The sequence below is a fragment of the Opisthocomus hoazin genome, chromosome 5 (genome assembly GCF_030867145.1).
Source record: "Opisthocomus hoazin isolate bOpiHoa1 chromosome 5, bOpiHoa1.hap1, whole genome shotgun sequence".
Taxonomy (NCBI): Eukaryota; Metazoa; Chordata; class Aves; order Opisthocomiformes; family Opisthocomidae; genus Opisthocomus; species Opisthocomus hoazin.
In genome coordinates, this window is record NC_134418.1 from 55,966,366 (window position 1) to 55,991,677 (window position 25,312).

Sequence of the window (25,312 nt, forward strand, 5' to 3'; positions counted from 1 at the left end):
TGTAAGAACATGCTCAGCTTCAGAGATAGAAATCTTTCCATTCTTCCCTACTCCACTGCCTGCCTGCATCGCTGGCCTGCACTGTCGCTTGGTGCTCCTCCTCCAGCTGTAAAACCCCAGCGTGTCAGTTTGCTGGGGACGTGGTCCTCGCCCTGTGGGCAGTGAGGGGCTGGCTCTGCTCAGCGCGGTACTGCAAGTCCTTTCTGTGTTTGTTTCACAGGGAGGAATGTGGAATGGGATTAAATGGTGGCAGCTGGGTTGTACTCTGGAAGTGGAAAGAAGAGAGTTGCATCCATTGCCAAATTAGGGTGATGGAGCTTGAAATGCAACAATAGCAGTTATTTTGCCAGCGTTAACAGTCGAATCGGAGAGGATAGTTTGGGTGGCTTGGATGGTTTGGTTAAGCTGACTTCTAGATATTTTAATCACATGATTTTAGCAAGGTTGGCATTTTTATGTCTAATGATACTGAAGTATTTCTACTAACTTCTGCAAAGTTGCTCAGGATTTACTCTGAGAATGTAGTTGGGCCATTTCATTTTTCTGACTTGACAGGCAAAATCTTATGTTGCTGTAAACTGTGTGTGAAGTTGATGTCCTTTGAGACGGCCAGGAAAATATTCTTCTCTTCATGTACACACGGAATACTCATTATCATGAAGAGTATCTACGTGTGTGTGTCAAGCGACATGTGGGCAAGGTCCTGCGTGTCAGTAAAACAAGGAACAGGATTCTGAACTCTTCCGTTATCCTGAGGTTCGTGCACCAGTTTAGTGTAGGAGCTTATACTTACAGAGACAGTGAGTACCTGTTAGAGTTTGCTACAACTCAAAATGGATAAATCCTTTTCCTTTGACTTGAGAATGCCACTGTACTTCTTTGCAGAATTAGGACAAACTTGACTTTCTAGATCAGCTGGTGACCAACTGGCAAAGCATTTTGACATTCCTGGCAGGTGCTGATAGAGGGACTCCAGGTCTCATCCACCAAATGTTTGGGTTTTTTATTAGTTTGGAGTTTTCTTTTCAGTCTGCTGCTTTGAAAAGTGGAATTTGTTTGCTGTAAATGTATCAATAAATGAAATAATACAGGTGGTGCCAGTGTAACAATGTGCTAGTACTGCCCTTAGTTCTGAAGATGAATATATGAGGGTTTTTTGAAAGACCTGACTGTTACAGCATAAATTCCTCTCCCAGTTTGGGCCACTTAGTTATTGAATCTGTCTACTTAGCAGCATAGGATTAGTCTTGAGAAGATTAAGGGAAAGTTATGGAGCCAAAGCTTGATGTAGGCAAACTGCACATTGTCTGTCCCTCTGTTTTCGAAGTTCTTAGCTGGTATGAAGCAATGTAACTTAGTCATCATCCCTGGTTCATACCAATTAAAAACCTAAACCCAGTTTTTCCTAATAAATATGCATTATAACAGTGTAAATTATTTCTTCTATAGCTAAAAATATATCTTGGAGAAGGAAAACTTTATTCTTGTTTTAGGCTTTTGGTAGGTCTGTCCTTTTTCTCTTTGAGCAAGGACAACATGTTCATGCTTTTAAATGCTCTTTTTTAGAAAGTAGATGGAGAACTGAAATGAAGAAAACTCTGCTTTTGCTGTCTAATGTGTGAACAATATACACCATCTTTACATTTCTGTGTCTTTAATAAATTAATGAAGTCATAGTTTAACTCATGATTCAAGCCCAAAGCACTGGAAAAATGCAGTAATAAATATGTTTTAAAAGAGTGTATTTTCTATCTATTGTATCTGATTTTAAAAAAACTGCATAGATCTAAAATTATGATTGATGGTGTTCTGAACTATCACATTAAGATAGATTCTCTTGTCTATTAAAGCTTAAGTGCATAGCTGAGTCTTTCTACAGTGTGAAGATGGCCTGTTGACTCCCACCCCTAAAGGTGTGTGACTGATTTATCTGACCTTTTTGGTATATGCTAAGGCATATAGTGGAGTACATACAACTTAAATCTGCTTTCCTCTGGTAATATCTCTCTCCCCTATAGCAGTATAAAAATAGTGGATCCACTGCAGACATCTGGCACTGCTGTGCACATAAAGCACAAACTATTAAATTGTTAAAAAGAGATAAGGCTTATTGCGGCAACCTCTCCAAGACCACAGCAATGATCTGACCATAGTTCTATCTTTACTAATTATTTATTATTTGGATCACTATAATATTTGATTTCTGATTGGATAGATTAGAATACCCATTACTAGAAGGTGAATGTCACCAAAGTTGTGCTTAATATTTTTGAAAATGTCTTGGAAAACCTGTTAATAGTTCCATTCTTGTTCCTACATGGTCTCTGCAATGGTACTACATTGGTAGTTATTTTGGCAGCTACTTCTACTGAATATTGAGAAGAATTTTGAGGTTTAATTGGAGGAGTTTGGAGGAGGGATGAGAAATTGTTTGTTACAGCCTGACTTGTTACTTTTTATTGCTTGTATCTCAGTTAAAACATCAAGTGTCAAAGTCTAAAGAAGTTATCTGGCTGAACTCTGTTGTATGAGGTATGGGATTTTGTTTGTTTGTTTGTGGGGTTTTTTTGTTTGTTTGGCAGTTCCTTATTGGTAGGTGAGAAAGGCAAAACTTTTTGAGCAGCTGACATCTAGTGCTTCAGAAGATAAATTCAGATATGTAATTGGCTCTTAGCTTTTGGAAATATACCCCACAGCCCATCCACTTTAAAAATTCCCTTGATAGATACAGAGTAGCAGTGGCATTAATTCTTTTGATATGTGAAAGAAAAAAAATCCTTTCTAAACTTTCTTTTCATAAAAATTTGGTTCATAAATTTTTTTTGGAAGAATAAAATTGTTTCAAATATTTTGAAGCTAAGCTAAGTTAACAATAAAAACCAGCTTATCTTCTGGCATTTTACCCTTACTCCCTACCTATAGGCAGATCAAGTGAGCTCAAGAAAACAATGTATTGGCAAACTTGGCTACTATAAATTAGCTTTTGCTTATTGCTCAGTATCATTAATCTTGATTAACCCAGCTTACTCCAGTGAGATTCAAGCTTTTGTTTTTCTTTCTAAGTTTTATATTTTTAATATAAAAAGATGTTCAAAACAAACAACTTTTTAAATACTATAGATTAAATTCAATTCACCATAGATGTTTCTGATACTATTCTAAAGAGATTTTTACCCTGGGCAAAAAAGTTCAGAATAGTTGTCATATGTTGCGTATGTTGTGCAAAGTGTAAAAATCTGTGGACTTTTTGTATGGTGACATTGTGCCTAGTATACCTTTATTCACTGCTCCTTTTGCTGCAATGAGTCTCCCCCCAATCCTCCAAAAAAGTTAGAAAACCATAGACAGATGGGAAATTAATATTTATAGCAAAATGCCCAGAGTTTTGATAACTGGAAACTCTTGTAGCAACGGATGATGTTAGCAGTTAAGATTTAAAGCAAGCAGCCTGTTCAGGAAAATATGAAAGCTTGTGTAGTTTCTGAGTTAGGAAGTCATCTAGTGATGGCCTTAAATGTGAGCATTAATGTTTTTGTGAACTAGAACCATCTGTGATTAACTGCTTAAAATGTTTTGATTTGGGTTGGGTTTTTTTAATTGGTAATAAAAATAAATAAATATACAGAAATTATTTCCTCAAATGGGCCCCAAAACGCTGTAGAAGTTTGCAAGATCCACCTCTCATCTCACAATTTCTAAGAGGTTTCAAATGCCACGATCTTGATAGAGACCTGAGTAGTGCAGAAATTATAAAGCTTTTAATGAGAGGGAGAAGGGATTCACATTACTTAGTAGCCCCTAAAGGAGTAGCCCCTGAGGAGCCAAAGGTCAGGGATGGTGGTATGATTTCATTAATGCTGGTGTAAGTCCAGAGTATTCTTCCTAACTTCAGTGGTGTGGTTACTTTGGAAATATAATAATAATAAGCATTTTTCTGGTGATTGACATGTACATCTGAACCTAGTAATCTCAGAAGAACAGCTTAGAAGTGATTGTCATTTGACGTGAGAAGAAAAAAGTGAAGTGGAGCACCTTCTTTGCTGTCACTGGACACAGCTACGAAACTGGCAGTTTAATGCTCCATGGAAAGGCCTGTAACTAGTGGTGTCCCCCAGGGGTCAGTACTGGGCCCAGTCTTCTTCATCAACTTCTTCATCAATGACCTGGATGAAGAGTTGGAGTGTACACTCAGCAAGTTTGCTGATGACACAAAGCTGGGAGGAGTGGTGGATACACTAGAAAGCTGTGCTGCCATTAAGCATGACCCGGACAGGCTGGAAAATTGGGCAGAGAGGAACCTGATGAGGTTCAACAAGGGCAAGTGCAGGGTCCTGCACCTGGGGAGGAACAACCCCATGCACCAGTACAGGCTTGGGGCGGACCTGCTGGAGAGCAGCTCTGTGGAGAGGGACCTGGGAGTGCTGGTGGACGACAGGTTGACCATGAGCCAGCAGTGTGCCCTGGCTGCCAAGAAGGCCAATGGCATTCTGGGGTGCATTAGGAGGAGTGTGGCCAGCAGGTCAAGGGAGGTTCTCCTTCCCCTCTACGCTGCCCTGGTGAGGCCCCATCTGGAGTGCTGTGTCCAGTTCTGGGCTCCCCACTTCAAGAAAGATGAGGAGCTACTGGAGAGAGTCCAGCGGAGGGCTACGAGGATGGTGAAGGGACTGGAGCATCTCTCCTATGAGGACAGGCTGAGGGAGCTGGGCTTGTTCAGCCTGAAGAGGAGAAGGTTGCAAGGGGACCTTATAAATGCTTACAAATATCTGAAGGGTAGGTGTCAGGAGGATGGGGCCAAGCTCTTTTCAGTGGTGCCCAGTGACAGGACAAGGGGCAATGGGCACAAACTGAGGCACAGGAAGTTCCGTCTGAACATGAGGAAGAACTTCTTCCCTCTGAGGGTGATGGAGCACTGGAACAGGCTGCCCAGAGGGGTTGTGGAGTCTCCTTCTCTGGAGATATTCCAGACCCACCTGGACAAGGTCCTGTGCAGCCTGCTGTAGGCAGCCCTGCTTCTGCAGGAGGGTTGGACTAGATGACCCACAGAGGTCCCTTACAACCCCGAACATTCTGTGATTCTGTGAAAATATTGATTGTGGGACAAAATTAATTCCTTCCTAAAATTAGTAGCTTGAAGAAATGAAGTTACCTTCAGGGTTTCTGTTAGTGGCTTTTATGCATTTTGCTGGTCTGTAGCTAAAGTTTTTTAGTTTCAAAATTCTGTTGTTTTCTCAAAAGGAAACTTGGTAGTAGATGTGTTTGTGTGTGTGCACGTGCACACCTATAGTGCAGTTAAAGTAAAATATAATAAAATAATATATAATAAAATAAAAATATAATAAAATAAAAAAATAATCTGCAAAACAGAATGAGAATATTTTGTTGTTATATGCTGGTGAAGAACCTTGTAAGTTCCTCCTACACATCCCTGTTTGTGATCATCCCAAAATCCTGCACAGCTGTGTTGCGAGCTTGGGGATAGCCCAGGGAACATCCACTGAGGGCTACTGCAGAGGTAGGTGCGTGCACAGGGACTTTAATAAAGTTTCAGTGTTAGTTGGTGTTATGGTTTAACCCCAACCAGCAGCTAAGCACGACACAGCCGCTCACTCACTCCCTCACTCTACAGAGAGGTGGAGGGAAGACAATTGGAAGGGTAAAAGTGAGAAAACTCATGGGTTGAGATAAGAACAGGATGACCATTGAAATAACAATAAATTCTAATGAAAAGGAAAATAACAGAGAGAGAGAGAAATAACACACAAGAAAGACAAGTGGTGCAAATGAAAACAATTGCTCACCACCAACCAAGTGATGCTCAGCTAGTCCCTGAGCAGCAGCACCTTGGCCAGCCTTCCCTCTAGTTTTGTTGCTGAGCATGATGTCACATGGCATGGAATATCCCTCTGGTCCGCTGGGGTGAGCTGTCCCAGCTGTCTCCCCTCCCAACTTCTTGTGCACCCCCAGCCTGCTCGTTGGTGGGGTGGTGTGAGAAGCAGAAAAGGCCTTGACTCTGTGTAAGCACTGCTCAGCAGTGACTAAAACATCCCTGTTTTATCAACACTGTCTCCAGCACAAATCCACATCATAGCCCCATACTAGCTACTATGAAGAAAATTAACTCTACCCCAGCCAAAACCAGCACAGTCTGGGGAGTGGGGGGGAAGTATGTGTGTATAGAAACTTATGCGTTCTAACACGCATTTGCCTGTGTAAGAAGTTTCCATAGATACCCCTTGCAGAGACTGGAGTGTTTCAGGAGGAACTTGCAAAGTTCGCTACACTGGAGTGACACTTTTGCTACTTTTCAGCATATAATAGCAAAATATTCTTGTCTTGTTAAGTATTCTGTTGATAATTAATATCCTATGCCTTTCTTGCTTTGTATAATATTGTTGTCTTAAACTTGTATTGCATTATGCCACTGCTGTAATTATTGAAATGTTTTGATGGGAATAAACCTCTCTACCTTCAAGGCAAGAGCTATTCCTCTTTTTTTCTTTTTCTTTTTTTAAAGTCAATTTTCTTTCATTTCCCTGGAAAACTAATGCTATTTCACATATATCTATAAATTTTATCACTAATTTTTCTCTTCAGCATCTTAGTCTCGTAAGCCAGATTGACACAAATATATAATGCAAAGTGAAATTTGGCATTCATATGCATTTAAAAGCTATGGGATGATAGTTCAGATTATTTGTAAAATTTTGTAAATGTTGAAAGTAGCAGACAGTTGCTTAACTATTTGCACAAAAACACCTGTACTCGTAATATCTGTTATAAGCAGTGAGATACAGCCACAGCAGAGGTATTTGTGTTCCTGCGTGCATCGCTGCTTTTGGAAATTCCACCCATGTGTTTGCCTCTCTTCAGCAGCTTTGAGGGTCCCACCTGTGGTTCTCCCTTCAGAGCAGCAGCATTTCAGTACTCGGTGCCATCACCACAGCTGCTGCCTCTTTTTGTAGCAGTACAAGAAGTGCAAGTGCACTTTCCTTGCATTTTCAGGAAGAATATGTCAACGTCACCGAGAGGAGGGGAAGAATGTTGTACTGATGTCTGCACTTGGAAAGGATGTTGAAAGTTGGAGTGCAGAAGTGAGGAACAAAAATGATTTTATTTTTTCTTTAGAGGTGGCAGCAGGCACTGACTATACTATGTAAATATTTGAGGAGAAAGGACAATGAGTAGTAAAGGATTCCTTAGCAAAAAGTATGCAGGGAGCAAGCCATTGTGTTACGTCTAACAGATATAAACTGGAAGCAAAGCACCTTAGACAGTGTCTAACACCAGATGCACTGTTGTTAGTGTTTGGGGGATGGCAAGCCAAGCGATGGTTTCTTCGTCTCTTGGGTGTTTTCAGATGGAGGCTGGATGCTTATTCCAGAGGACATGCTCTTATAAATAAATGCTAATCTTTGGGCTTCATACAGGAATATGATGAAATGTGATGCCCCATGATAAGTTTGGTTTAAGAAAATTAAAGGAATGGTGTAGAAATTCTGAGGAATACAAAGACTTGTTTTGAAGGAAGGGAAGGTAAAGGAACAATTCCTTCTCTGAGTTTGTGGTGGAAAGCACAAGAATTGATGGGCTTCAGTGCAGCAATCTAGACATAAAGAAAAATGTTCCACTTGTCAGAACAGTGAAATACTGGGGAAAAATGCCAGTGGAAGTTGCAGTAATAATTTAGATGCGGTTAACTTTTTCTTTGAGAAAGAGAAATGAACTGGATGACCTCTAAAGTTTCTCCCAGCCTTTTGTTCTAAGAGCCTGTTGCGGGTAATGTGGTTGTCAGTTTTATCTTCAACTTCCTGAATCTTGCTCTGGTTATCTTTTACCCCTGCTCAGTCAAAGTCTCCGGACCTCGTGTAATGCATGTGTTTAATGCCCTTACATCCAAACACAAATGATATTCTACATATAATTTAGAGAAAAAAGTTACAATAGACCATCTTCTTTTTAGGTCCTCCAGGGAAAAGAGGTAAGCGGGGCAGAAGAGGAGAGACTGGTAAGTTTTCAATTTTGTAAGATAAATTGTTAATTTGATGTCTGTATTTTTGTGTGGATGCGTACCCAGCATGTCTTCATTTTTATTTTTATTGCTCGTGTGCTCTGAAAGAGAGCTCTTAAACTTCTCTGGTAAAAATTTGTGACCCTTGGCATATACCTGGTGACCTTCCTGATAGTTTTCTAGTCTTAGGTGTCATTAATTTGTAGTCACACTTCGTAATGCTTGACATGGTACCATTGGTAACACATTGGTAACTGTCAAACCATTTTGGTGTGTTATCACCCTTGCACAAATTAGAATAATTCCACGTAAGTTAAGAGTTGGAGTACTATAAATCAGTGTTGCATCAAGCCCCCTTGGTTTGAGGCAAACAGTTTTATAAGGAAATAAAGAAGAAAATAAAATTCCTTATGTTAAGAGTGTCGGTACTCAAGGAAATAACGTGATAAGTAGACTACTCTGTATGAGAGAAAATGTTGTTTACTAGAAATGAGTGGCAATTAAGTTCTTATGGAAATAAGAAAAACATTTGTTGGTTCATTACCCTGTACCAGGGAGGTTGCTGTTGAGAGGATCGCGCTGTTGGTGTGGAGCTTGGAATTTCATTTGAGGCAATGTTGTGAGATGCTAAGCACCTCTTCCTGCTGACATTCGCAGGAATTGGAATTGTTGATTGCCTTGCGGGACTGAGTTTTTCATAAAGGTGAACTTGCTGGAGGTGATGCAGGAGGAAATGAGCATTTCTAATCTCCTTGGCTATCTCATCTAATCTGCCAGTTAGGAAAATCTACCAATCAACTTGATCTTTGTAAATCTTCTGTAGCCTTTCTTATCTCTGTAAATGATCATTTGTTTGGCTCTTAAAAACTTTTTCTGTATTTTCCTGCATCACAAAACCAAAGCCAAGCGCTGCTAAAGGTTAATACAAATCACCTTGGTGTTTCCATTCAATGTTGGCTTAGTATTGACTACAGAGAAAAATGCTGTAGTACCGAAGGAAATTCTATGGTTACAAATGATCCTGGCAATTACTTTGCAGGATGTTGCTGATTCATTTTACATCTCAAATAAACACATATTAAAGTATTAATAAAGGAAATTGATCTCATTTAAAAGCAGACCTACACCTTAAATTGCTATTCAAGAATATTTACCAGGATAAAGAAATTACCTTAGTTACTGGACAATAAAATAGCATTGTTAAAACCAAAAAGGCTGTCAATATTAAAAGCAATCTCAAAGTACAGCTGCTGCTGTTTTATACTCTTTTTGCACTTCACTTTATTCAGAAATTAGAGAGAGGCATAAAAGCTTAATAAAATGCCATTGATTGGGGAGCTGCAGCTGCTCAGCTTAATAAGACTGAAATAGTAGATTTGATTTGTGGCCCTTTGATAATGTTTCCAAGAACTGCTATACAAAAGTCTCTGAGTCTAAATAATTGAAAAAATGTGCAAATATCACTTCACAAAGTGTGACTTTTTAATAGGGAGCATTTTATATGTGTGCCTTGAGAAACGAAGGTGATGAAAAGAAAGTTCAGCACTGTCAGGTGGCCACTGAAACTTCCCCTCATAGGCAAAGTTGGAAGGCAGGAAGATGCTGGTGCACGTATGTCTTGACGAGATGCCAAGGTTAAATGCCAAGGGTACTTTGTGCAATTTTGCAGCCAAGCTGTGATCAAAGGTCAAGGCAATGGGTAACTGAAACCGGTGATGTGGTTACATATGCTTGACAAAATGAATTGTAGTCCATGGCTGGTATTTTTGGACTGGCATGAAATTGCATGGAAATGGATGGAGAAGCTACTTGCGTAAGATTGCATGACTGTAGTTGAAGAGTTGGTAAGGTGAGCGCATGCGTTTAGGCGTTAGTCGTATTTACAAGTTGCAAAGCACAACCAAATCTAAAAAGTACTTGAATGGGAAAATGTGTACAGTGTATTAGCAGTGTTGCTCACTTACAATCCTGAGGCCTTGTGCTTGGCTTTGTACGTATGTGTCTTTCTTTAATAACTTCATAAGCTTACATATTCTTTTTTTCTCTTTTTTACCCTCTTTCCCTCTCCCCTGCCCCACAGGACCTCCTGTAAGTACAGTGATACATTGTTGGTTCTTCCAGAATCAGGGAGAAATCTGTTAGATTCTGTTGTCAGCGTGATAAAATTATCATGTATCAGCAAGAGGGAATTTTGATATTTATCCTTATACAGTGTAAACACTAATTATCTTGGAGCTGAATAATTTAATCAGAAATTTGCTTAAGAAAAAAGTCTCTAAAACAACAAAGCACTATATTCAGTGCTCCAGATAGCAGTTTGGATCACAATTCCACGTAAGTATGTTATGTTCATTTTGCTTGTGACTTCATAACGGATGATAATATACTGCAGTATAAAAATGTCCGAGTATGCTATCTTAAGTCCACACTCAATCACTCTGCCTTTTGCTGGGTAGTAACTTCCTCTGCAGTTGTTACCACCTGGGGGTACAGGCTCCTTGGTCTTCAGAGGTATACAGGCTGTCCAGCTCATTGGAGTGTAATTGTTACTGAAGCCAGTAAGTGCTTGTATAAAACAAGTATTAAATAATACTGTTCAGTTTAGTAAATTGATTGAATCTTGTGCCAGTCCTGTTTGTAAGGAAACAGTTTCTCTCTTCTGGGGTTTTTTGGTTGTTTTGGGTTTTCATTGGGTTTTGTTTGGGGTTTTTTTTTGCTTTGCTGTATATTCCCAGGGTAGGTCAGAAGTCTGACTTGAAGAACAGGACTAAACACGTGTATCTCAAACGTTTTTATTTGTCATGCCATCCATATGCACCGTATGGTGTAAAAGCATGACCATTAAAACCATATTTCTTTTACAGTGTTTGCAGACTTCAAACTACTTTTTTTCTTTGCTAGACATAGTTTTTCCACAATATTTTCAGGACCAGATTATCTGTCTGTTTTATGCTACGTGCATATTTGAGAATAGTGAATTAGTAGGTTGTATTTCTGCTGTGATGTAATAATTTTTCTGTAAACTGCATATACTGAGCAGTGATAGTACTTATCCTTGAAAGATTTTGACCATGTGCTCTGCAGTTCATAGTGGCAAATTCATTTAAGAAGCCATCAGTTAAAAGCCAGGCTTAATGCATACGGCACTGTTTATTTGAAAGAAACACTGACTTCCCCAATTTCTTTTGCAGTCTTCCCATGAAACACAAAGAACAACCGTAAATTATAATACAAGCGATTTTCCTGTAGCAAGACAACGTGGCAAGAGTTCACTGTGTGCCTCATTATAAACGTCTTTAACTTCAGCTCCCTACTGTTTTAGTATAGGTCCATTTAAAAAAAAAAAAAGTCTACATCATGGCAGTATTAACACAAACTTGAAATAGCTCCCAAGACTGAATAATTTTAAGAAGTATCTGACTTTAAATTCCAAGTTTTGTATTCAAAGCTTACAAGATTTAATTTTGCTGACAGGCGGTAAAGGTTTAAATTGCTACAAGGCATTTAAACATGTAATTTCTGTCCCTTACTCACTTTTTTATTTTCATAGACACTTACAGTCTGAATAGGGGCAACAGTTGTGAGCTCAGTTATTGTTTTCACCTGTGCTAATTATTTTCATTTAAAATAGAAGATATTTATATATCCCACAGAGCACTGCATTGTGTTAGCTGTATGTTGTATTTTCAAAGGCTACTGCAGTGTTCTGTTTATTTTCCTCATGACTACTGAGTGTCACATGTCATAACAGTCAAAGGTTGGGGCTTTCAATTTTTTTTTTGTGAACTGTTATAGCATTCTCAAATTTCGTCTTTGGCACCTACGTTCAAGTGGCAGTCTATGTATCTAATACTTTACTACCCAGGCACTGAACCATTTTTCTTTCAACCACATATTGCCCTTGTCTACAAGGCATTTTTCTTTCAACCACATATTGCCCTATATGTCTACACAGATAATGCTCTTCATAACAAAAAGAATTTCGGGAAGCATCAGAAGTAGCCAGTAGCCTTTTAATTAGAGTGTTTATTTAGGTTAAAACATACCATTTCCATTGCCAAAGCCTTATTTCTTCACTGTGTAGTACCTGTTTCATATTTGTTGCTTTGTAATATCATCACATATAAAAAATTAATAGGTATGCAAATTATAATTTGCCAGTAATGTACTCTGCATGTTTGTTATATGTCATGACTGTGTTGTTAATGTGTGTCATACCATTTCATCTCATTCAACCAGGGTCTACCAGGGCGAAATGGCTATCCGGTAACTAATTGTATATTTATGATAGCATATATTACTCTAAAGTCATGTTGTTGTATTTTGGTTTTCCTTTGTTACTGTCAAAAAGACCTTTTTTCTGTTTCTCAGATGCTTAGAAAATGTAGGGGTTTCCTTTAAAAACAAAGCAAAACACCCTTGAGAAGTTCTTGAAAAGAACCTGAGTGTTTACAATGCATAAATGCAATACGCTGATTGTCTGACATTGTACATATTTTGTGTTGAGTTTCTGCATTCTTGCATATGAGCTTAATCTTTTACTTTAATTAAAAAAAATTATTTAGCCAAGATACTGCATCTCAATTTTCCATATTAGAAAAATGTACAGTTACCATATGGAACCTCTAAGTCCTTTCTTTTAGTTGTGTCCTGTTTCTTTTGACTGCTTCACTCAGTGCATTTTGAGTAGAGTAAAATGCTATTACAGAAGTCCTAGCAGTTGGCTACATTGTCTATCAGGGAGTAGTTTTCTTATAATGGCTGTAATTCATTTTTCTGTCAGTTTCATTCATATCTTTGGGATTTATTGCCTGAAAAAAAATATATATGAAATAATGCATCTTTCCAAAATGTGTTAATAATATATTTTTTTCAAGTAGTCAGGCAAGCTGACTGCAGTGTCCCACTCAAGGGAGGAAGTATAAGCCTACTGCCATGTGTGTATGAGAAACCAAGCAACAAAATGTGTTGGTGTGTGCATTTTAGAGACAATACATACGCACAACATAATGACTGTTCAAGTATGATAATGGTCTTACTTTAAGCACTCGATAGTATAGCTTGGAGGGCCCTCCCGTACTGATTTGCCTATGTATTTCTGGGAAGCCTGTTCCAGTGTCTGACAGCCCTCTCAGTAAGGAAATTCTTCCTAATGTGCTGTCAAAACTTTCCCTGGTGCACCTTCGAACTATTACCACACGTCCTGTCACTGGATCCCAGCGAGAAGACCTCAGCACCTACCTCTTCACGTCCCATCCTCAGGAAGCTGTAGAGAGCAATGAGGTTGCCCCTCAGTCTCCTTTTCTCCAAACTAGACAAACCCAAAGTCCTCAGCCGCTCCTCACAGGACATGCCTTCCAGCGTTTCCACCAACTTTGTTGCCTTCCTCTGGACGCATTCAAGGACCTTCACATCTTTCTTAAATTGTGGGGCCCAGAACTGCCCACAGCACTCAAGGTGAGGCCACACCAATGCTGAATACAGTGGGATAACCACCTCTTTTGACCCCCTGGTTATACTGTGTTGGATGCACCAGGATGAGGTTTGCCCTCTTGGCTGCCAGGGCACGCTGCTGGCTCGTGTTGATCCTGCTGCCAACCATCACTCCCAAATCCCTTTCTGCAGGGCTACTCTCCAGCCACTCCTTGCCCAATTTCTGCTTGTGCCTGATGTTACTCTGTCCTGGGTGCAGAATCTGGCATTTGGTCATGTTAAATTTCATCCCACTGATCATAGCCCAATGCTCCAATCTATCTAGATGCCTTTGCAAGGCCTGCTGTCTCTTACAAGAGTCAACAGCACCTCCCAGTTTGGTATTGTCAACAAAAATCCTAATGATGCATTCAACTCCTGCATCCAGATCATTGATAAAAATATTGAACAGAACTGGCCCTAGAACTGAAGCCCCCGGAACACTGCCAGTGACCTGTTTCCAGCCAGATGTAGACCCATTCACTATACCCTATGAGCTCCGTCCTTCAGCCAGTTCTTCACCCAGCACACCATGAACCCATTCATCCTACAGTTGGACAGCTTGTCCAAAAGGATGCTGTGAGGGGCAGTATCAAAAGCCTTACTAAAATCCAGAAAAACCATATCCACCACCTTCCTTTCATCTACTAGGCAGGTAATCTTATCATAGAAGGATATCAAATTACTTAAACAGGACTTTCCTTTTGTGAACCCACATTGACTGTGCCTGATGATTGCATTATTCTTTAAACGCCTTTCAACAGTACCCAGTATAATCTTCTCCATAGTTTTTCCAGGAGCTGAGGTTAGACTAACAGGTCTGTAGTTCCCTGAGTCTTCCTTCTTGCCCTTTTTGTAGACTGCAGTAACATTGGCTAGCTTGCAGTCAGCAGGGACCTCCATGGACTCCCAAGACCTTTGGTAGATGATTGAGAGGGGTCTTGCCATGACATCCACTAGGTTCTTCACTACTCTGGGTTGAATCCCATCAGGCCCCGTGGACTTGTGAACATTCAGCTGATACAGCTGGGCCCTTACAATTTCAGTGTCCACAAATGGAAAGTCACTGTCCTCAAACTCAGGGGACCAGGCACCCAAGGTCTATCAGTATTATTAAAGACTGAGGAAAAAAAATACATTGAATGCCTCTGCTTTTTCTTCATCCCTATTAGTCAGATGACCACCTTCAACAAGTATCAGTCCCATGTTTTCTTTAGGCTGCTTCTTGCTATTAATATACTTTAAAAAGCTCTTTTTGTTATCTGATACAACAGTGTCCAGTTTCAGCTCTAATTGAGCTTTGGTCTTTCATGTCTTCTACTTGCATAAACAAACCACAGCTCTGTGTTCTTCCTGCGAAGTCTGGCCTCACTTCCAGAGATCATATAATTTCTTTTTCCTCTTGAGCTCCATGAGGAGTTCCCTTTTCAGCCAAGCTGGTCTTATGACCCACTTGCTGGACTTATGACAGTTCTTTTTATGCAGCCCATTCCAGTGATATTTCTCAGGGCACCTTCTGTAGTTGCAGAGTTTTCTGAGAAATATTATCAATGAAACATCATCCAGTGCCTGTCTTTACTATTATGTGTAGTTCAAAGTCAGCTGGTGAGGAATCAATCATCAGCATCAAGAAACTTGCTTGGATATACTGAAACCATTACCAGGTTTCAGAGTACACACTCCCATTTGACTTACACTGTGTAATTTGTGTAGGTGAGTGCACAAGTGTGTGGAGAAGATAGAGTGAAAAGCTTGCTAAAAAACCTTTTTTGCTTGTCGTCCTGTTGTGAGCTTTGTACGCAAAGATTGAAACTTAGGAGAAAAAAAAGACCCACAGGGACAACAAACCAGCCTTTATGCCTTCAGGTCACGACTTCTGTGGAAATTAATTATCTTTGGTGTTCCTCATTCCAGTTCATGACATTAACACACAAGATAAAGTTTAGTTTATGCAAAGCACAAAAGCCTCATAATTTTAACTTCTTAGCCTAATGTGTAAGTAGAGAAAAAGCGTGAATGTATTAGTGATGGACTCATACGTGTTTTGAAGGCTCCACCAGGGTAGTTTGAAAACATAATTTTGTTTAGACCCTGAAGGCCCAGTCCTTTGTCCTGGTCCAGCTGTTTTCTTGAAGAGATTTGTAGTGGGATCTGAAGACAATTAAGGTTCTTGGAAGCCATGTTATTGAAATTGCTGGGTCTAATAGTGTCACTGTTATGGGCAAACAGTAGTTTGAATGCATGTCTGTGCATGTGTGCAGCCATCCATGCATGCACAGGCAGATGTGTGCCTTCAGTAGTGCTTAGCACTGGTTGAACACTTATTCCTCCTGCTTAAAAATGACTGGGAATAGAATTTGGCTTTGGTTCTTGACAGTCATCACTTGGCTGGCTGTTTTGACCTTTTCAGTTACAACCATATCCTCCTGCTTTGAATGGGAAATATGTAACAGCAAGTGCAATGCACTTCAAAAGTACTTATACAGTCCTGTAGAGCTCTATGAAAAGGCTATTAATGTTTAAAGTTATTTCTCAAGAGTCCTATTTAACTCCTGCAGAAACCTTATTGCTTTAATCTTTATTGGATTTTATAGGCTATTCTGTAAGGATAGTGAGGTGTGTCTGCTGCATATAATTTAAAAAAGCTCTCTGCTCAGTAGGCCAATACATAATGTTGCAATCTCACAAAACCTAGTGGCTGTTTTCTCCCAGACTGAAGTTTTCATTGTTGTGCATTCGTTCTAATTTTAAAAGTACCTTAAGAAATAATAATAACAACAGTAAAAGGAATTGCAGTGAGAAATCTAAGTTGCTGGGAAGGTATGGTATCAAAAGTCAAGAAAATAAACTAGACTTACTGCTGATGAGTAACACAGCTATTAAGGGGTTTATAAGACCATGATTAATTGGCTATTGTGTAAGGCACCATGAATACTATGAAAAGTGTACACTTGTACAGCTCTCTTTTTTTTCCCCTAATTTAGAGCTTGGTGTAACAGAGTGACCAATTTCAGAGTTGTAATTCTTCCAGCTGGAGTTTAAAATTGAAATAGGCAATCATATCTTCTTAAATGAAAGAGAACAAAAGAGTGTGCAAGCATTAGAGAATGAGAACCTAAGCATTTGTTGCAGGGGTTTTGTATGACAATGCCACTTCATGAATAACACTAGAACTTGGACAAAACCACCAACAACAAAACACCTACCAAAAAAAGTCCAACAGCTTGTGAATGCAGTGAAGAGGCCAGATACACAAAACCTGTAGTGCTCTGCAGGGAAAAAAGAATCTTACAAGCTGGTTAAATGAGTAAAAGTTGTTTACTGTTTTCCATTGGAAAACTGAAGCAGACTGAGAAAATTTTTCCTACCTCTTCTTCCAAGATGGGGTACAGATCAAGCTCAACATCCAACTAAATCATCCTGGAAGTTATTGCACATATGGTGGTAAAGGTGCACTATCTTCAGAATAAAGTGTCAGAATACAAAGATGCCCATATAGTATTGCTTCATAAAAGAGGAGATCGGGGAAATTCCTTGTACAACTTTCCCTGATGTCAGTCTGCAGAGCACCTGGTACATTTACAAGACTTTAGGAGCTGTGGAGGTGCTCCAGGTGACCACGTGCCTTGTATTAAATCCCATTTCTCCTAACATCCTCGTTTTATCTTCAATAAATGTAGACAGATTCCTCTCCTGCAGAAAAGAATTTGTCTAAATTGGAGATTGTTCTGCTGTAATTGTAAAATATCATCACTTGCTCAAACCTGAAATGTAGATCTTTGAAATTTCACCTGTCATTTCATTTAAAATTTTCATAGCTCTTTAAAGTCTTACCTCTGAATGGTGAACATAACAAACTGGCAAAGCTTAGGATTACAGGTAGAGAATTTCAGTTATTCTTGAGCCTGTTATAATATCTTCTAGCTGAGAAAATATCTTTATCATCACACTTCTGATTCTTGCACCTGTAGAAATGTGTCCCAATATAGCATATGACATGCTGTTCTCCCACTATGTAAAGAAATTCAGGTTGCTGTTAGAAGGCTCTGATTCCCCCTCAGCCCCCCTTCCTGTATTACTAAAAGCAAAGAGGATTCCAGGTAGAACAGAGAAGGGCTGTGATGGGTTTCTAGAAATAGGCCTGATGTGGAAGAACATGAAAACTACTTTTGTGAGAAACTGGAAAAAGGGATTTTATTGTCCTGTTGTGTTGCTTTGCCTTTGACAGTCATTTGTATTTCATTGTGTCTACTGGGTCTCCAGTTACCCCTGGGGATGTGTAGGCAGATGTATAGTAAGTAGCAGTGTAGCACAGTCCCTTCCCTCTTCCTTCCTCTGTCCTTCCTTTCATATCATGAAACTCAGGTGTAATTATGTGGGGCAAATCTCCTGTGCAGTTTGGAAAGAACAGCTTTGTGTAAGGCAAAGCACTGAGCTTTCATTCTTTCTGTTCCACACAGCAGCCAGGCAAGGCTATGTTTGAGGCCTCCTTTGTATTTGCCTGCATTAAGCAACAATGAAATCTGGCTCTTCTTCCACCTGTTCATTTTTAAGAAGCATAAAGCAGTTGCAAAACCAAACAGAAATAGTGACATGGGTACCTGGGGCAAGTATTCAGTATCAGCAAGAACTTCTCAAAAGGCACTGTATGTTTCCAGGTATATTATGTATGTGTTGCCTGTTTAAATATGAGAAAACCAAATGCCATTGTGAGTCAGCAGCAGGAGGCTTACCTGCATGGGAAAGTTACCCTCAAGATTTTCTTCCTCTTGTCTCTGCTTCCAGTTCTGTGCACAACATTGGAGAGCAAAAGCCTTGGAGAACAGTTCTCATGTGTGCATGAAGTATCAGGACCAGTATCTTACAGGAGCTGCCAGTGGTTGGAAATACAATCTGTAGGTGTGACATTTCAGTGGTTTGGCTATGACTGAGGTTTGGAACTGACCTTGTTTCTGGGAGAGTGTTCACAGGAGACTCCAGGTCATCTACAGAGTTAGGGGAGTACCAGTTTGATTTTGGAGGTATTTTTTGTATTCTTTGAAACTAAGTGACATAAATTGATTTCTAGCATAAGAAACGAAATAAGATTGATGCATGAAGTTTTCTCATTAGGGTGTCCTGTGAGATGTCTGCTTTTCTAGTTTATTTCTTCTCTGTTAGTGTTGCTGAAAAAAAATAATTAAAGAATTGCTTATCAAGACTTATTTTCTCCCATGTAACCAATTTGATGTGCAAGTCTACCAAAAAAAGGAGTAGGTGTTGGCTGGGTTTTTTGTGTCAGTTCAGATGTATCTAGTACGTCTAGTCTTTATTCTGTTGTTATTTTGGAGTGTAAAGAAAGCACATAGTGTGTAAGATTAATCCCAACCAGAAGCAAGTTTTTCAACGTCAGATGCTATGAAAGCTCATTTGCTCTAAAATTAATATAACTAGAATAATCAAAAGAAAAAAAATGAGCAAAGATTGAGAGTTTTTCATCTGTGATTAAGCACAGCCTATGGCAGCATTAAGCATTTCTGCAAAAGCTGTGGTATTTCCAGTAGCTGGTCAGGTCTCTTTTTCACAGTTGTCATAAAATATAAGTATCTAAGCTCAAGGACTGGCTATGTGAGTTCCTGACCTTACCTTGAGGATTTGGCTTGGTGATCCTATAGAAGTTTCCCACTCTATGGTGTTTCTTTTTTCACTTTTAAATACACAGAAAATTCAGAACATCTGGGATCTCAGAAGCTTCGTTATACTGTGATTTTAGTATGCATTTTCTCAGTTCTGTATGCTTTATTTTTAGACTTGGCAGAGGTGATTGGCTTGGGAGACATGAGGTTTTCCGTTGATTTATCTGCCTCAAACTTCTTGCTGGTTCTCAGGGAGCAGAGAGAATCATCTGCTTTCTTTAGAGAGGTTCTGTTGGTCAGCTATCCATCTCAAAATCTTACTGGGTTTACAGATTTTTTTACTTGTAACCACGTACTTCTTGTATATTGTTCAAAAAAGTTGCTAGCTGATGCCAATGCTTTAGATTCAGCAGAAAATGAGTGACTACTCAGCATGAGTATAAATTAAGTCCTTAGACCTTTTTTCTCATTTCACATATCACTTTCCATTGATACATTCACCACAAGAAATCGGAACTCCAAATAGTCTTTTGGTTCACCAAAAATCTGCATACGAGCCATTTTTTAGTATGTCTTCCAAGAACGTACTTCAGCTCACGTGGAGTGTAGTACTAATCTGTCACAGCCAGTCCCTATACTTCTTTGTGTGCTGTAGACATGTGCTACAGTCCTGTCACAGAAGCTTATAACCAGGCCTAGACTCCTCTGTTATAGTCAGGCCAGCAACTGCAGGAGTAAGAGTTGGGGAGATATGGCACTCAGTTCCACTCTCACAGATGAAGTTAAGCCAGCTTTCTACAGCTGTAGGAAAAGGATCCTTTCAGTCTTTTCCATGGATACATCTGTCAAGTCCAGCACTCAATGACAGCTGTAGCTACTGGAATTGATCGTTCTAAGTGATGGATACTAGTATGAACTTTTTCAGGCCATACCTGTGTTATGTGATATGAGCCTTCGACAAAGGTCAACCAGAGGTGGGTCGCTTGCTTAAGTACAAATTTTATCTTGATATCAAGCCATAGATCTGGTCCTAATTGCAGTTTTTAACTGCAATATCAAAAAATTGCATTCTGACAGTTAGTGAAAAGGAGAGTTACACCTTTCTTGCTTGCAGTTGTCATCATCATGTAGTATTGATTAACAGGCCTATAATGGCAAATTGTGTTGAATTGTTTGTTCCTAGAAAACTCACTGGCACCTCAAAAATCTTCCTAACAGCCACAATGTGCTGCTAAGCAGGTTAACTATGTAGTATTTCTGTGCTGTGAGAATCAGAGGAAGGCTGTAAGAATGTGGTAGTTTTTTAGAAAAATACTGTAGCTGAGGACATATTAATAATACTCAGCAAATAAACTTCCAGTTTTTCTTGTAAATTGTGGGATAGTCTCTAAATTCACATGGCTGGCTGAGTAATAACTGTGGCCTTTGTAATGATGTCAGTCACATTAATGCAATAATGTTTTTTATGACCTTCAGATCTATAAATAATATGTAATATAATTCATCAGTTGAATTTCTTTGTATGCCGATTTCTTTACAGTTATTGAACATAATCATAAAAGTTGACTTGAACAGAAAAGTCTGAGACCTCTTAAGCTTACAGTTGCTATTAATTTTGTGTCACAGATGATAATTGAAGCTACACATCAGAACTTGTTTATTAGCTTTTTATAAGCCAGTTGCCATTTTGAATGAACCATAGGCTGAATCCTTTCATCTGTTACATTCACATAATGATGATTGCATAAATAAGGGAAAGCAGCGTTTATTCCTGGAACTCCCTGGAGGATGCTCAGAGTGCCCAAAGCTATTCCATATCTGTGACTGTGACAGTGAAGTAAGAACTGCCTCATCTGCAAAAGCAAGCAATATAAAAAAATATTTCTACCCTTCTCCTTACTTGCAATTATAAAAAGAAATTGCCATAGATAAGCTAAAGTAGGGACTTCACATGGTGACTTAAGAAAATGACTTGCGTTGCAATAAATACCTGCCTACATAGTATGTTCTGGTTTAAACTCATTAAACTTTCTAGATTATTTTAGTCCATTTTCTACACAACATTACAAAAAAGGATGTAAAGATTTAGTAGAATAATAAAAGAAAATTGTAATAGATAACCTCAATGCATCAGTAGTAATACAGACAATTGTTACCGTATGCTGTATTCTCCAAGACCCTGCTTTGAACTAGCATTTCCATCTGAGATACATGGACAGTTAACTCCTATACTGCAAAATCCATATCTCTGCATGGCAGTTTGTAGATGTCAGCGCGTGATGAGAACAGAGCACATAATGCTAGGATACCATGTGCTAGTGTAAATAGCTGTAGTTTAGAGTCACAGCTGGTATCAGTTTACAATGAGACAACCCCATATATCTATCAGATAAATACAGAATTATAGCTCATGTCAAACAGATACAATAGGGGTAATTTAACAATTAAATGTCATTTTTCAGTATTTTCCTCTGCAGCTCTAAAAATTACCCTCTTCTTTTTCATAATAAAGCATGTATAGGTAAAGAAAGGAATTAAGTTGGTTTGTCATTTATTGAGAGCTTATATGATTTTCTGGTCTTTAGGCTAGTCCACTGAGTTCAGCTTGTCAGCTAAGCAGGTGGTATGCAGAAGGCTGTAGTTATGATTTTCACATTTGTGCTTTGGCAGACATAATTGATGCTTGAACTGTACCTAAGATCATCCGTACTTGCCTTTCTTTGGGCACGCCACTTAAAATTTCCCAGTCATTTCCTCACACTAAATGATGTAACTCTCCAGTGTAACAGAAATAGCTTTATTTGTGAAGCAAACTACCATAGAGCAAAATTTTGTGTTCCAAATGTTTTCCCAATACATGCATAAAAATTGTAATTCTAGACCTCGTTTCTCAATTTGTGTTTGATGATTGCATGTGGATGTAGAGTAACCAGTGATAGTTAAAAATACCTCTTACAATTTGCCCGAAATGGCACTTTCTCACAAGAAGTTTTGAGATCCAAAGAAAATGTTAAATCACTTACAGTAGAAATCCTGTATTTAACTGGGATTTATATCTGTCAAAGTGGGAAGGTAAGTCCCAAACTGTCCTATAAGAATTCTTAAGTCATTGATTCCTTATCTTGAAGGAGGGTTGCAAATGTGATGCATCATTTTCTTTCATGCTGGATTTTTCTTTCGGACTTACAGTATAGCTGAAAGATATGTAAAACTCTACTACCCATACAGCTCCCAGGTGAATATTCCTGTGTGGGAGTTTAAATGCATTGTTAATCCTAGCTGAGGTCAAGGGGTGTAAAACTTCATTGAGGTAAGTTATTCCTAAATCATTAGACTAGGTGGTTGGGTTCTGTGGTATCCAGAATGTGCAGAGCAGAGGTATTTTCTCGAAGGCCGTTTGGACACTCGCTTCCACCTGCTGTCAGAGTTCAGTTCCCATTTCTGAGAGAGGCGATACGAGGAGGGGAACATCTGGAGCAGATGGGCACCTGAACTAGTTCTTCGTAGGAAGCGGAATAAGGAACTTTTTGCCTACTTGGAATCAAAAAGTTCTTTCATATGTCTGTAGTGGGCCCCACACTGCTTAGCATCATCCAGTAATTACACCAGAGATGATTTGGCTAGCGACTGTCAAGGTGATGAGGTTCTCAGCTCTGTGTTTTTGGGTTTCATTTTTAATGCCAGAAGTCAGCTGGTAGAACAAAGCCTTAAACTACTTTTTCTCCATTCCTGGGGATCTTTGAAATGGGCACATTTACTGTGCATCCTGCCTCTTGCATCACAAGGAAAATACTAGGGCGTTGTTTGGACTGCCCTTATTTTCATTTTCTCAGCTACATGTGTGCATATCAAAATGAAGATTAGTTAAAGCAGTTTCTGAAAGCAAACATACTTGTCTGGTAGGAAAGATTTATCCAAGCAGTGTGGAATGTCAATTGGAAGTTTTTTCCGTGACTGTGTAGGATACAGATCATAAATCATCCGTACAAAGTTGTTCCCCCCCACCCTGCTTAAGGTAAAGCAATTAACATTTATTATTTTTGCTAATGTTGAGATCTGCACAGTACTGATAATCTAACAGAGGACCATTGAGTTAAGAATTCTTGTTGGATTATTTTTTACACATTCACTGTACCTATTCCCAGTTTAAATGAGAGTAATTTAACCCTTTGCTGCTTTGTGTCACAAAAGGAGCATGATGAAAAACAGTCATGCATGTGAGCACTCATCAGTTGAAAATAATATGAAGTTTTTAATACAGAATTTGGTATCTTGCTGATATTCTTACCAAAATAAACTGCTGTTTGCTCTTGCTTGGAAGGCTGGAATTCTTAGCAAGTGAACGAAGACCAGGAAAAATTTGGAAATTGTAAAAAGTCACACTATTCTTTCTGTAATGTTTCCTCATGTTACCAGATCAATTGCAACTAAGATTAGCAAAGATAAAGGCAGATTATTTTAGTTTTGTTCAATCCCCAAAATAAGTACTACTTACTATGAGAGGGCAAAGTGGAATTGGGACCTATGTGGAGAAAAAGTTAGGAGACAAATTGTGGGTGCTAAGGAAGTTCTTTATTTTTCAGTGCACAGATTTTTGTGAAACAGAAGTTGTATTACTAATACTGGAGTTTAAGGTTTACGTTCAAATTCGTATTTTAATTCAGTAGTATTAGATTTGTACACTGGTTTTTTTGGCCTCCAGGAGTTAGAATGCTCTTAGTTTACCACTTGCAGCTAGTTTCAGAGGGTGATGTTAACGATGGTACAGTTTTCTATACGTGAGAGTGAAGGCTGAAAGTGCTCCAAAAGCACCAAGAGTAACATACAGCAATTCAGTAACTTGTGTCATGCATAACATCGTATTTACATTCCTAGTCATTGTGAAAGTGCAAGTGTAGGTTCATTTTTTAAATATTTGTACTCCTCCTGAGTGAGGCCTGTGGTTTTCACTCAGGTAGTCTGACTGATTAGCCAGTCTCCAGAGAAAATAACCTCAATGTTTCCACCTCCAGCTGTATGGATCAGTTATCCTGATTTTTCTTAATCCACTCTGCATACAATAGGAGATCTCTCACTTTAGATCTCTGCCCTTAGGGTACATAAAGTGTAATCTGGTATTGCCATCACATACAAATTGTTTCTCCCTAGATGGGAAAGCAAAGAAACGTATTTTTGTTCTTCATGCTGTCACTAGCTTCCTCAAAAATTCTTTATAATAATCTTGAAACCCAGTTATGTCAGAAAAAAGTCATGTAAATGTTTCATTTGAATGTATTCACGTGTGGATCCACAAAACTTAAAAGAATAGTCTAGAGATCTTGGGATTAAATTGACTAATGAGATTGGTAAATGCTTCAGGATTTTAAAAGCCGTTTTGCTGAACTATGTGCTGTCTTTCGATTCACCTGTTCAGCTCTGGTGAACTGCAATTTAACTTGCATAATGTGACTGAAATTAGAAAACAGGTGAGAGGAGTGTGTAGTTTGCTGGAGTGTGGCTTAGAAAGGCAAAGGTATGAAACACTTGGATTCGCAGGTTTTCTTGGCTGGAGGGGTAGCCCATGTGCTTCTGTAGGTCCGTCTCATTTCGGTAACTTTTTTTTCCCATGCGAAGTGATTTGTTTTTTGAGTTTGCTTGTTTCTGTTTGTGCAGCAGTTGTCAGGGAAGAAGGAAAGACTTCTTTCTGACTGTGCAGTGAGACACTTGCTCTACTTGGAGTTAAAAAGGGATTTCAGAATCAAAGTAGAAAAATCTCTGAATTTGTTTCTAGATAGGCAAGCTTCAAAGAGCAGATGTATGAGTATGGAGAAACTCAGTAGCTTTTCCTAAATAACTTGAGGGGGAAAACAGGTACCAACTCAATATGAAGATTTGGTAGAGATAAGCATTTGTTCTTCAATATTAAAAAAAAAAAAAAGAAGACACAAAAACCCCTCTCCTCTTTTCACAGAAATTTCAATAATACATAAACGGAATTTGCTGTAATAGGAAAAGAATTGTTAGGAGAAATTGTTTGGAAGTTGGGCTTGTATATCCTTTCACCTACAAAAGCAGAAAGGACTGTGTAAGTAATTTGACACATGGCATTGCTGCTGAGGCTCTGAATTAAAATGACAAGATTCTTCCAGCATCCTCTCAGTAGCTTCTGTTCAGCCAGTTACGAGCAAACCAAAATTCCCTTTAGATGCTCCATCAAGCTGGTGAGTATGCGGCTCGA

At 39.0% G+C, this 25,312-nt stretch overlaps 1 protein-coding gene across 9 annotated transcripts in view; it reads left to right on the forward strand.

Annotated features, from left to right (window-relative positions):
* Nucleotides 1-25,312, forward strand: part of COL25A1 (collagen type XXV alpha 1 chain) — a 335,822-nt gene that overhangs the window by 161,686 nt on the left and 148,824 nt on the right. For 8 of the 9 annotated variants that reach the window (XM_075421352.1, XM_075421351.1, XM_075421355.1 and 5 more), the window contains exon 3: nucleotides 7,961-8,005. In XM_075421352.1, the coding sequence (XP_075277467.1) occupies nucleotides 7,961-8,005 (45 nt within the window). Of the gene's footprint in view, nucleotides 1-7,960; nucleotides 8,006-10,088; nucleotides 10,097-25,312 lie in introns of all 9 variants that reach the window. The other variant, XM_075421360.1, reaches the window with a different exon arrangement.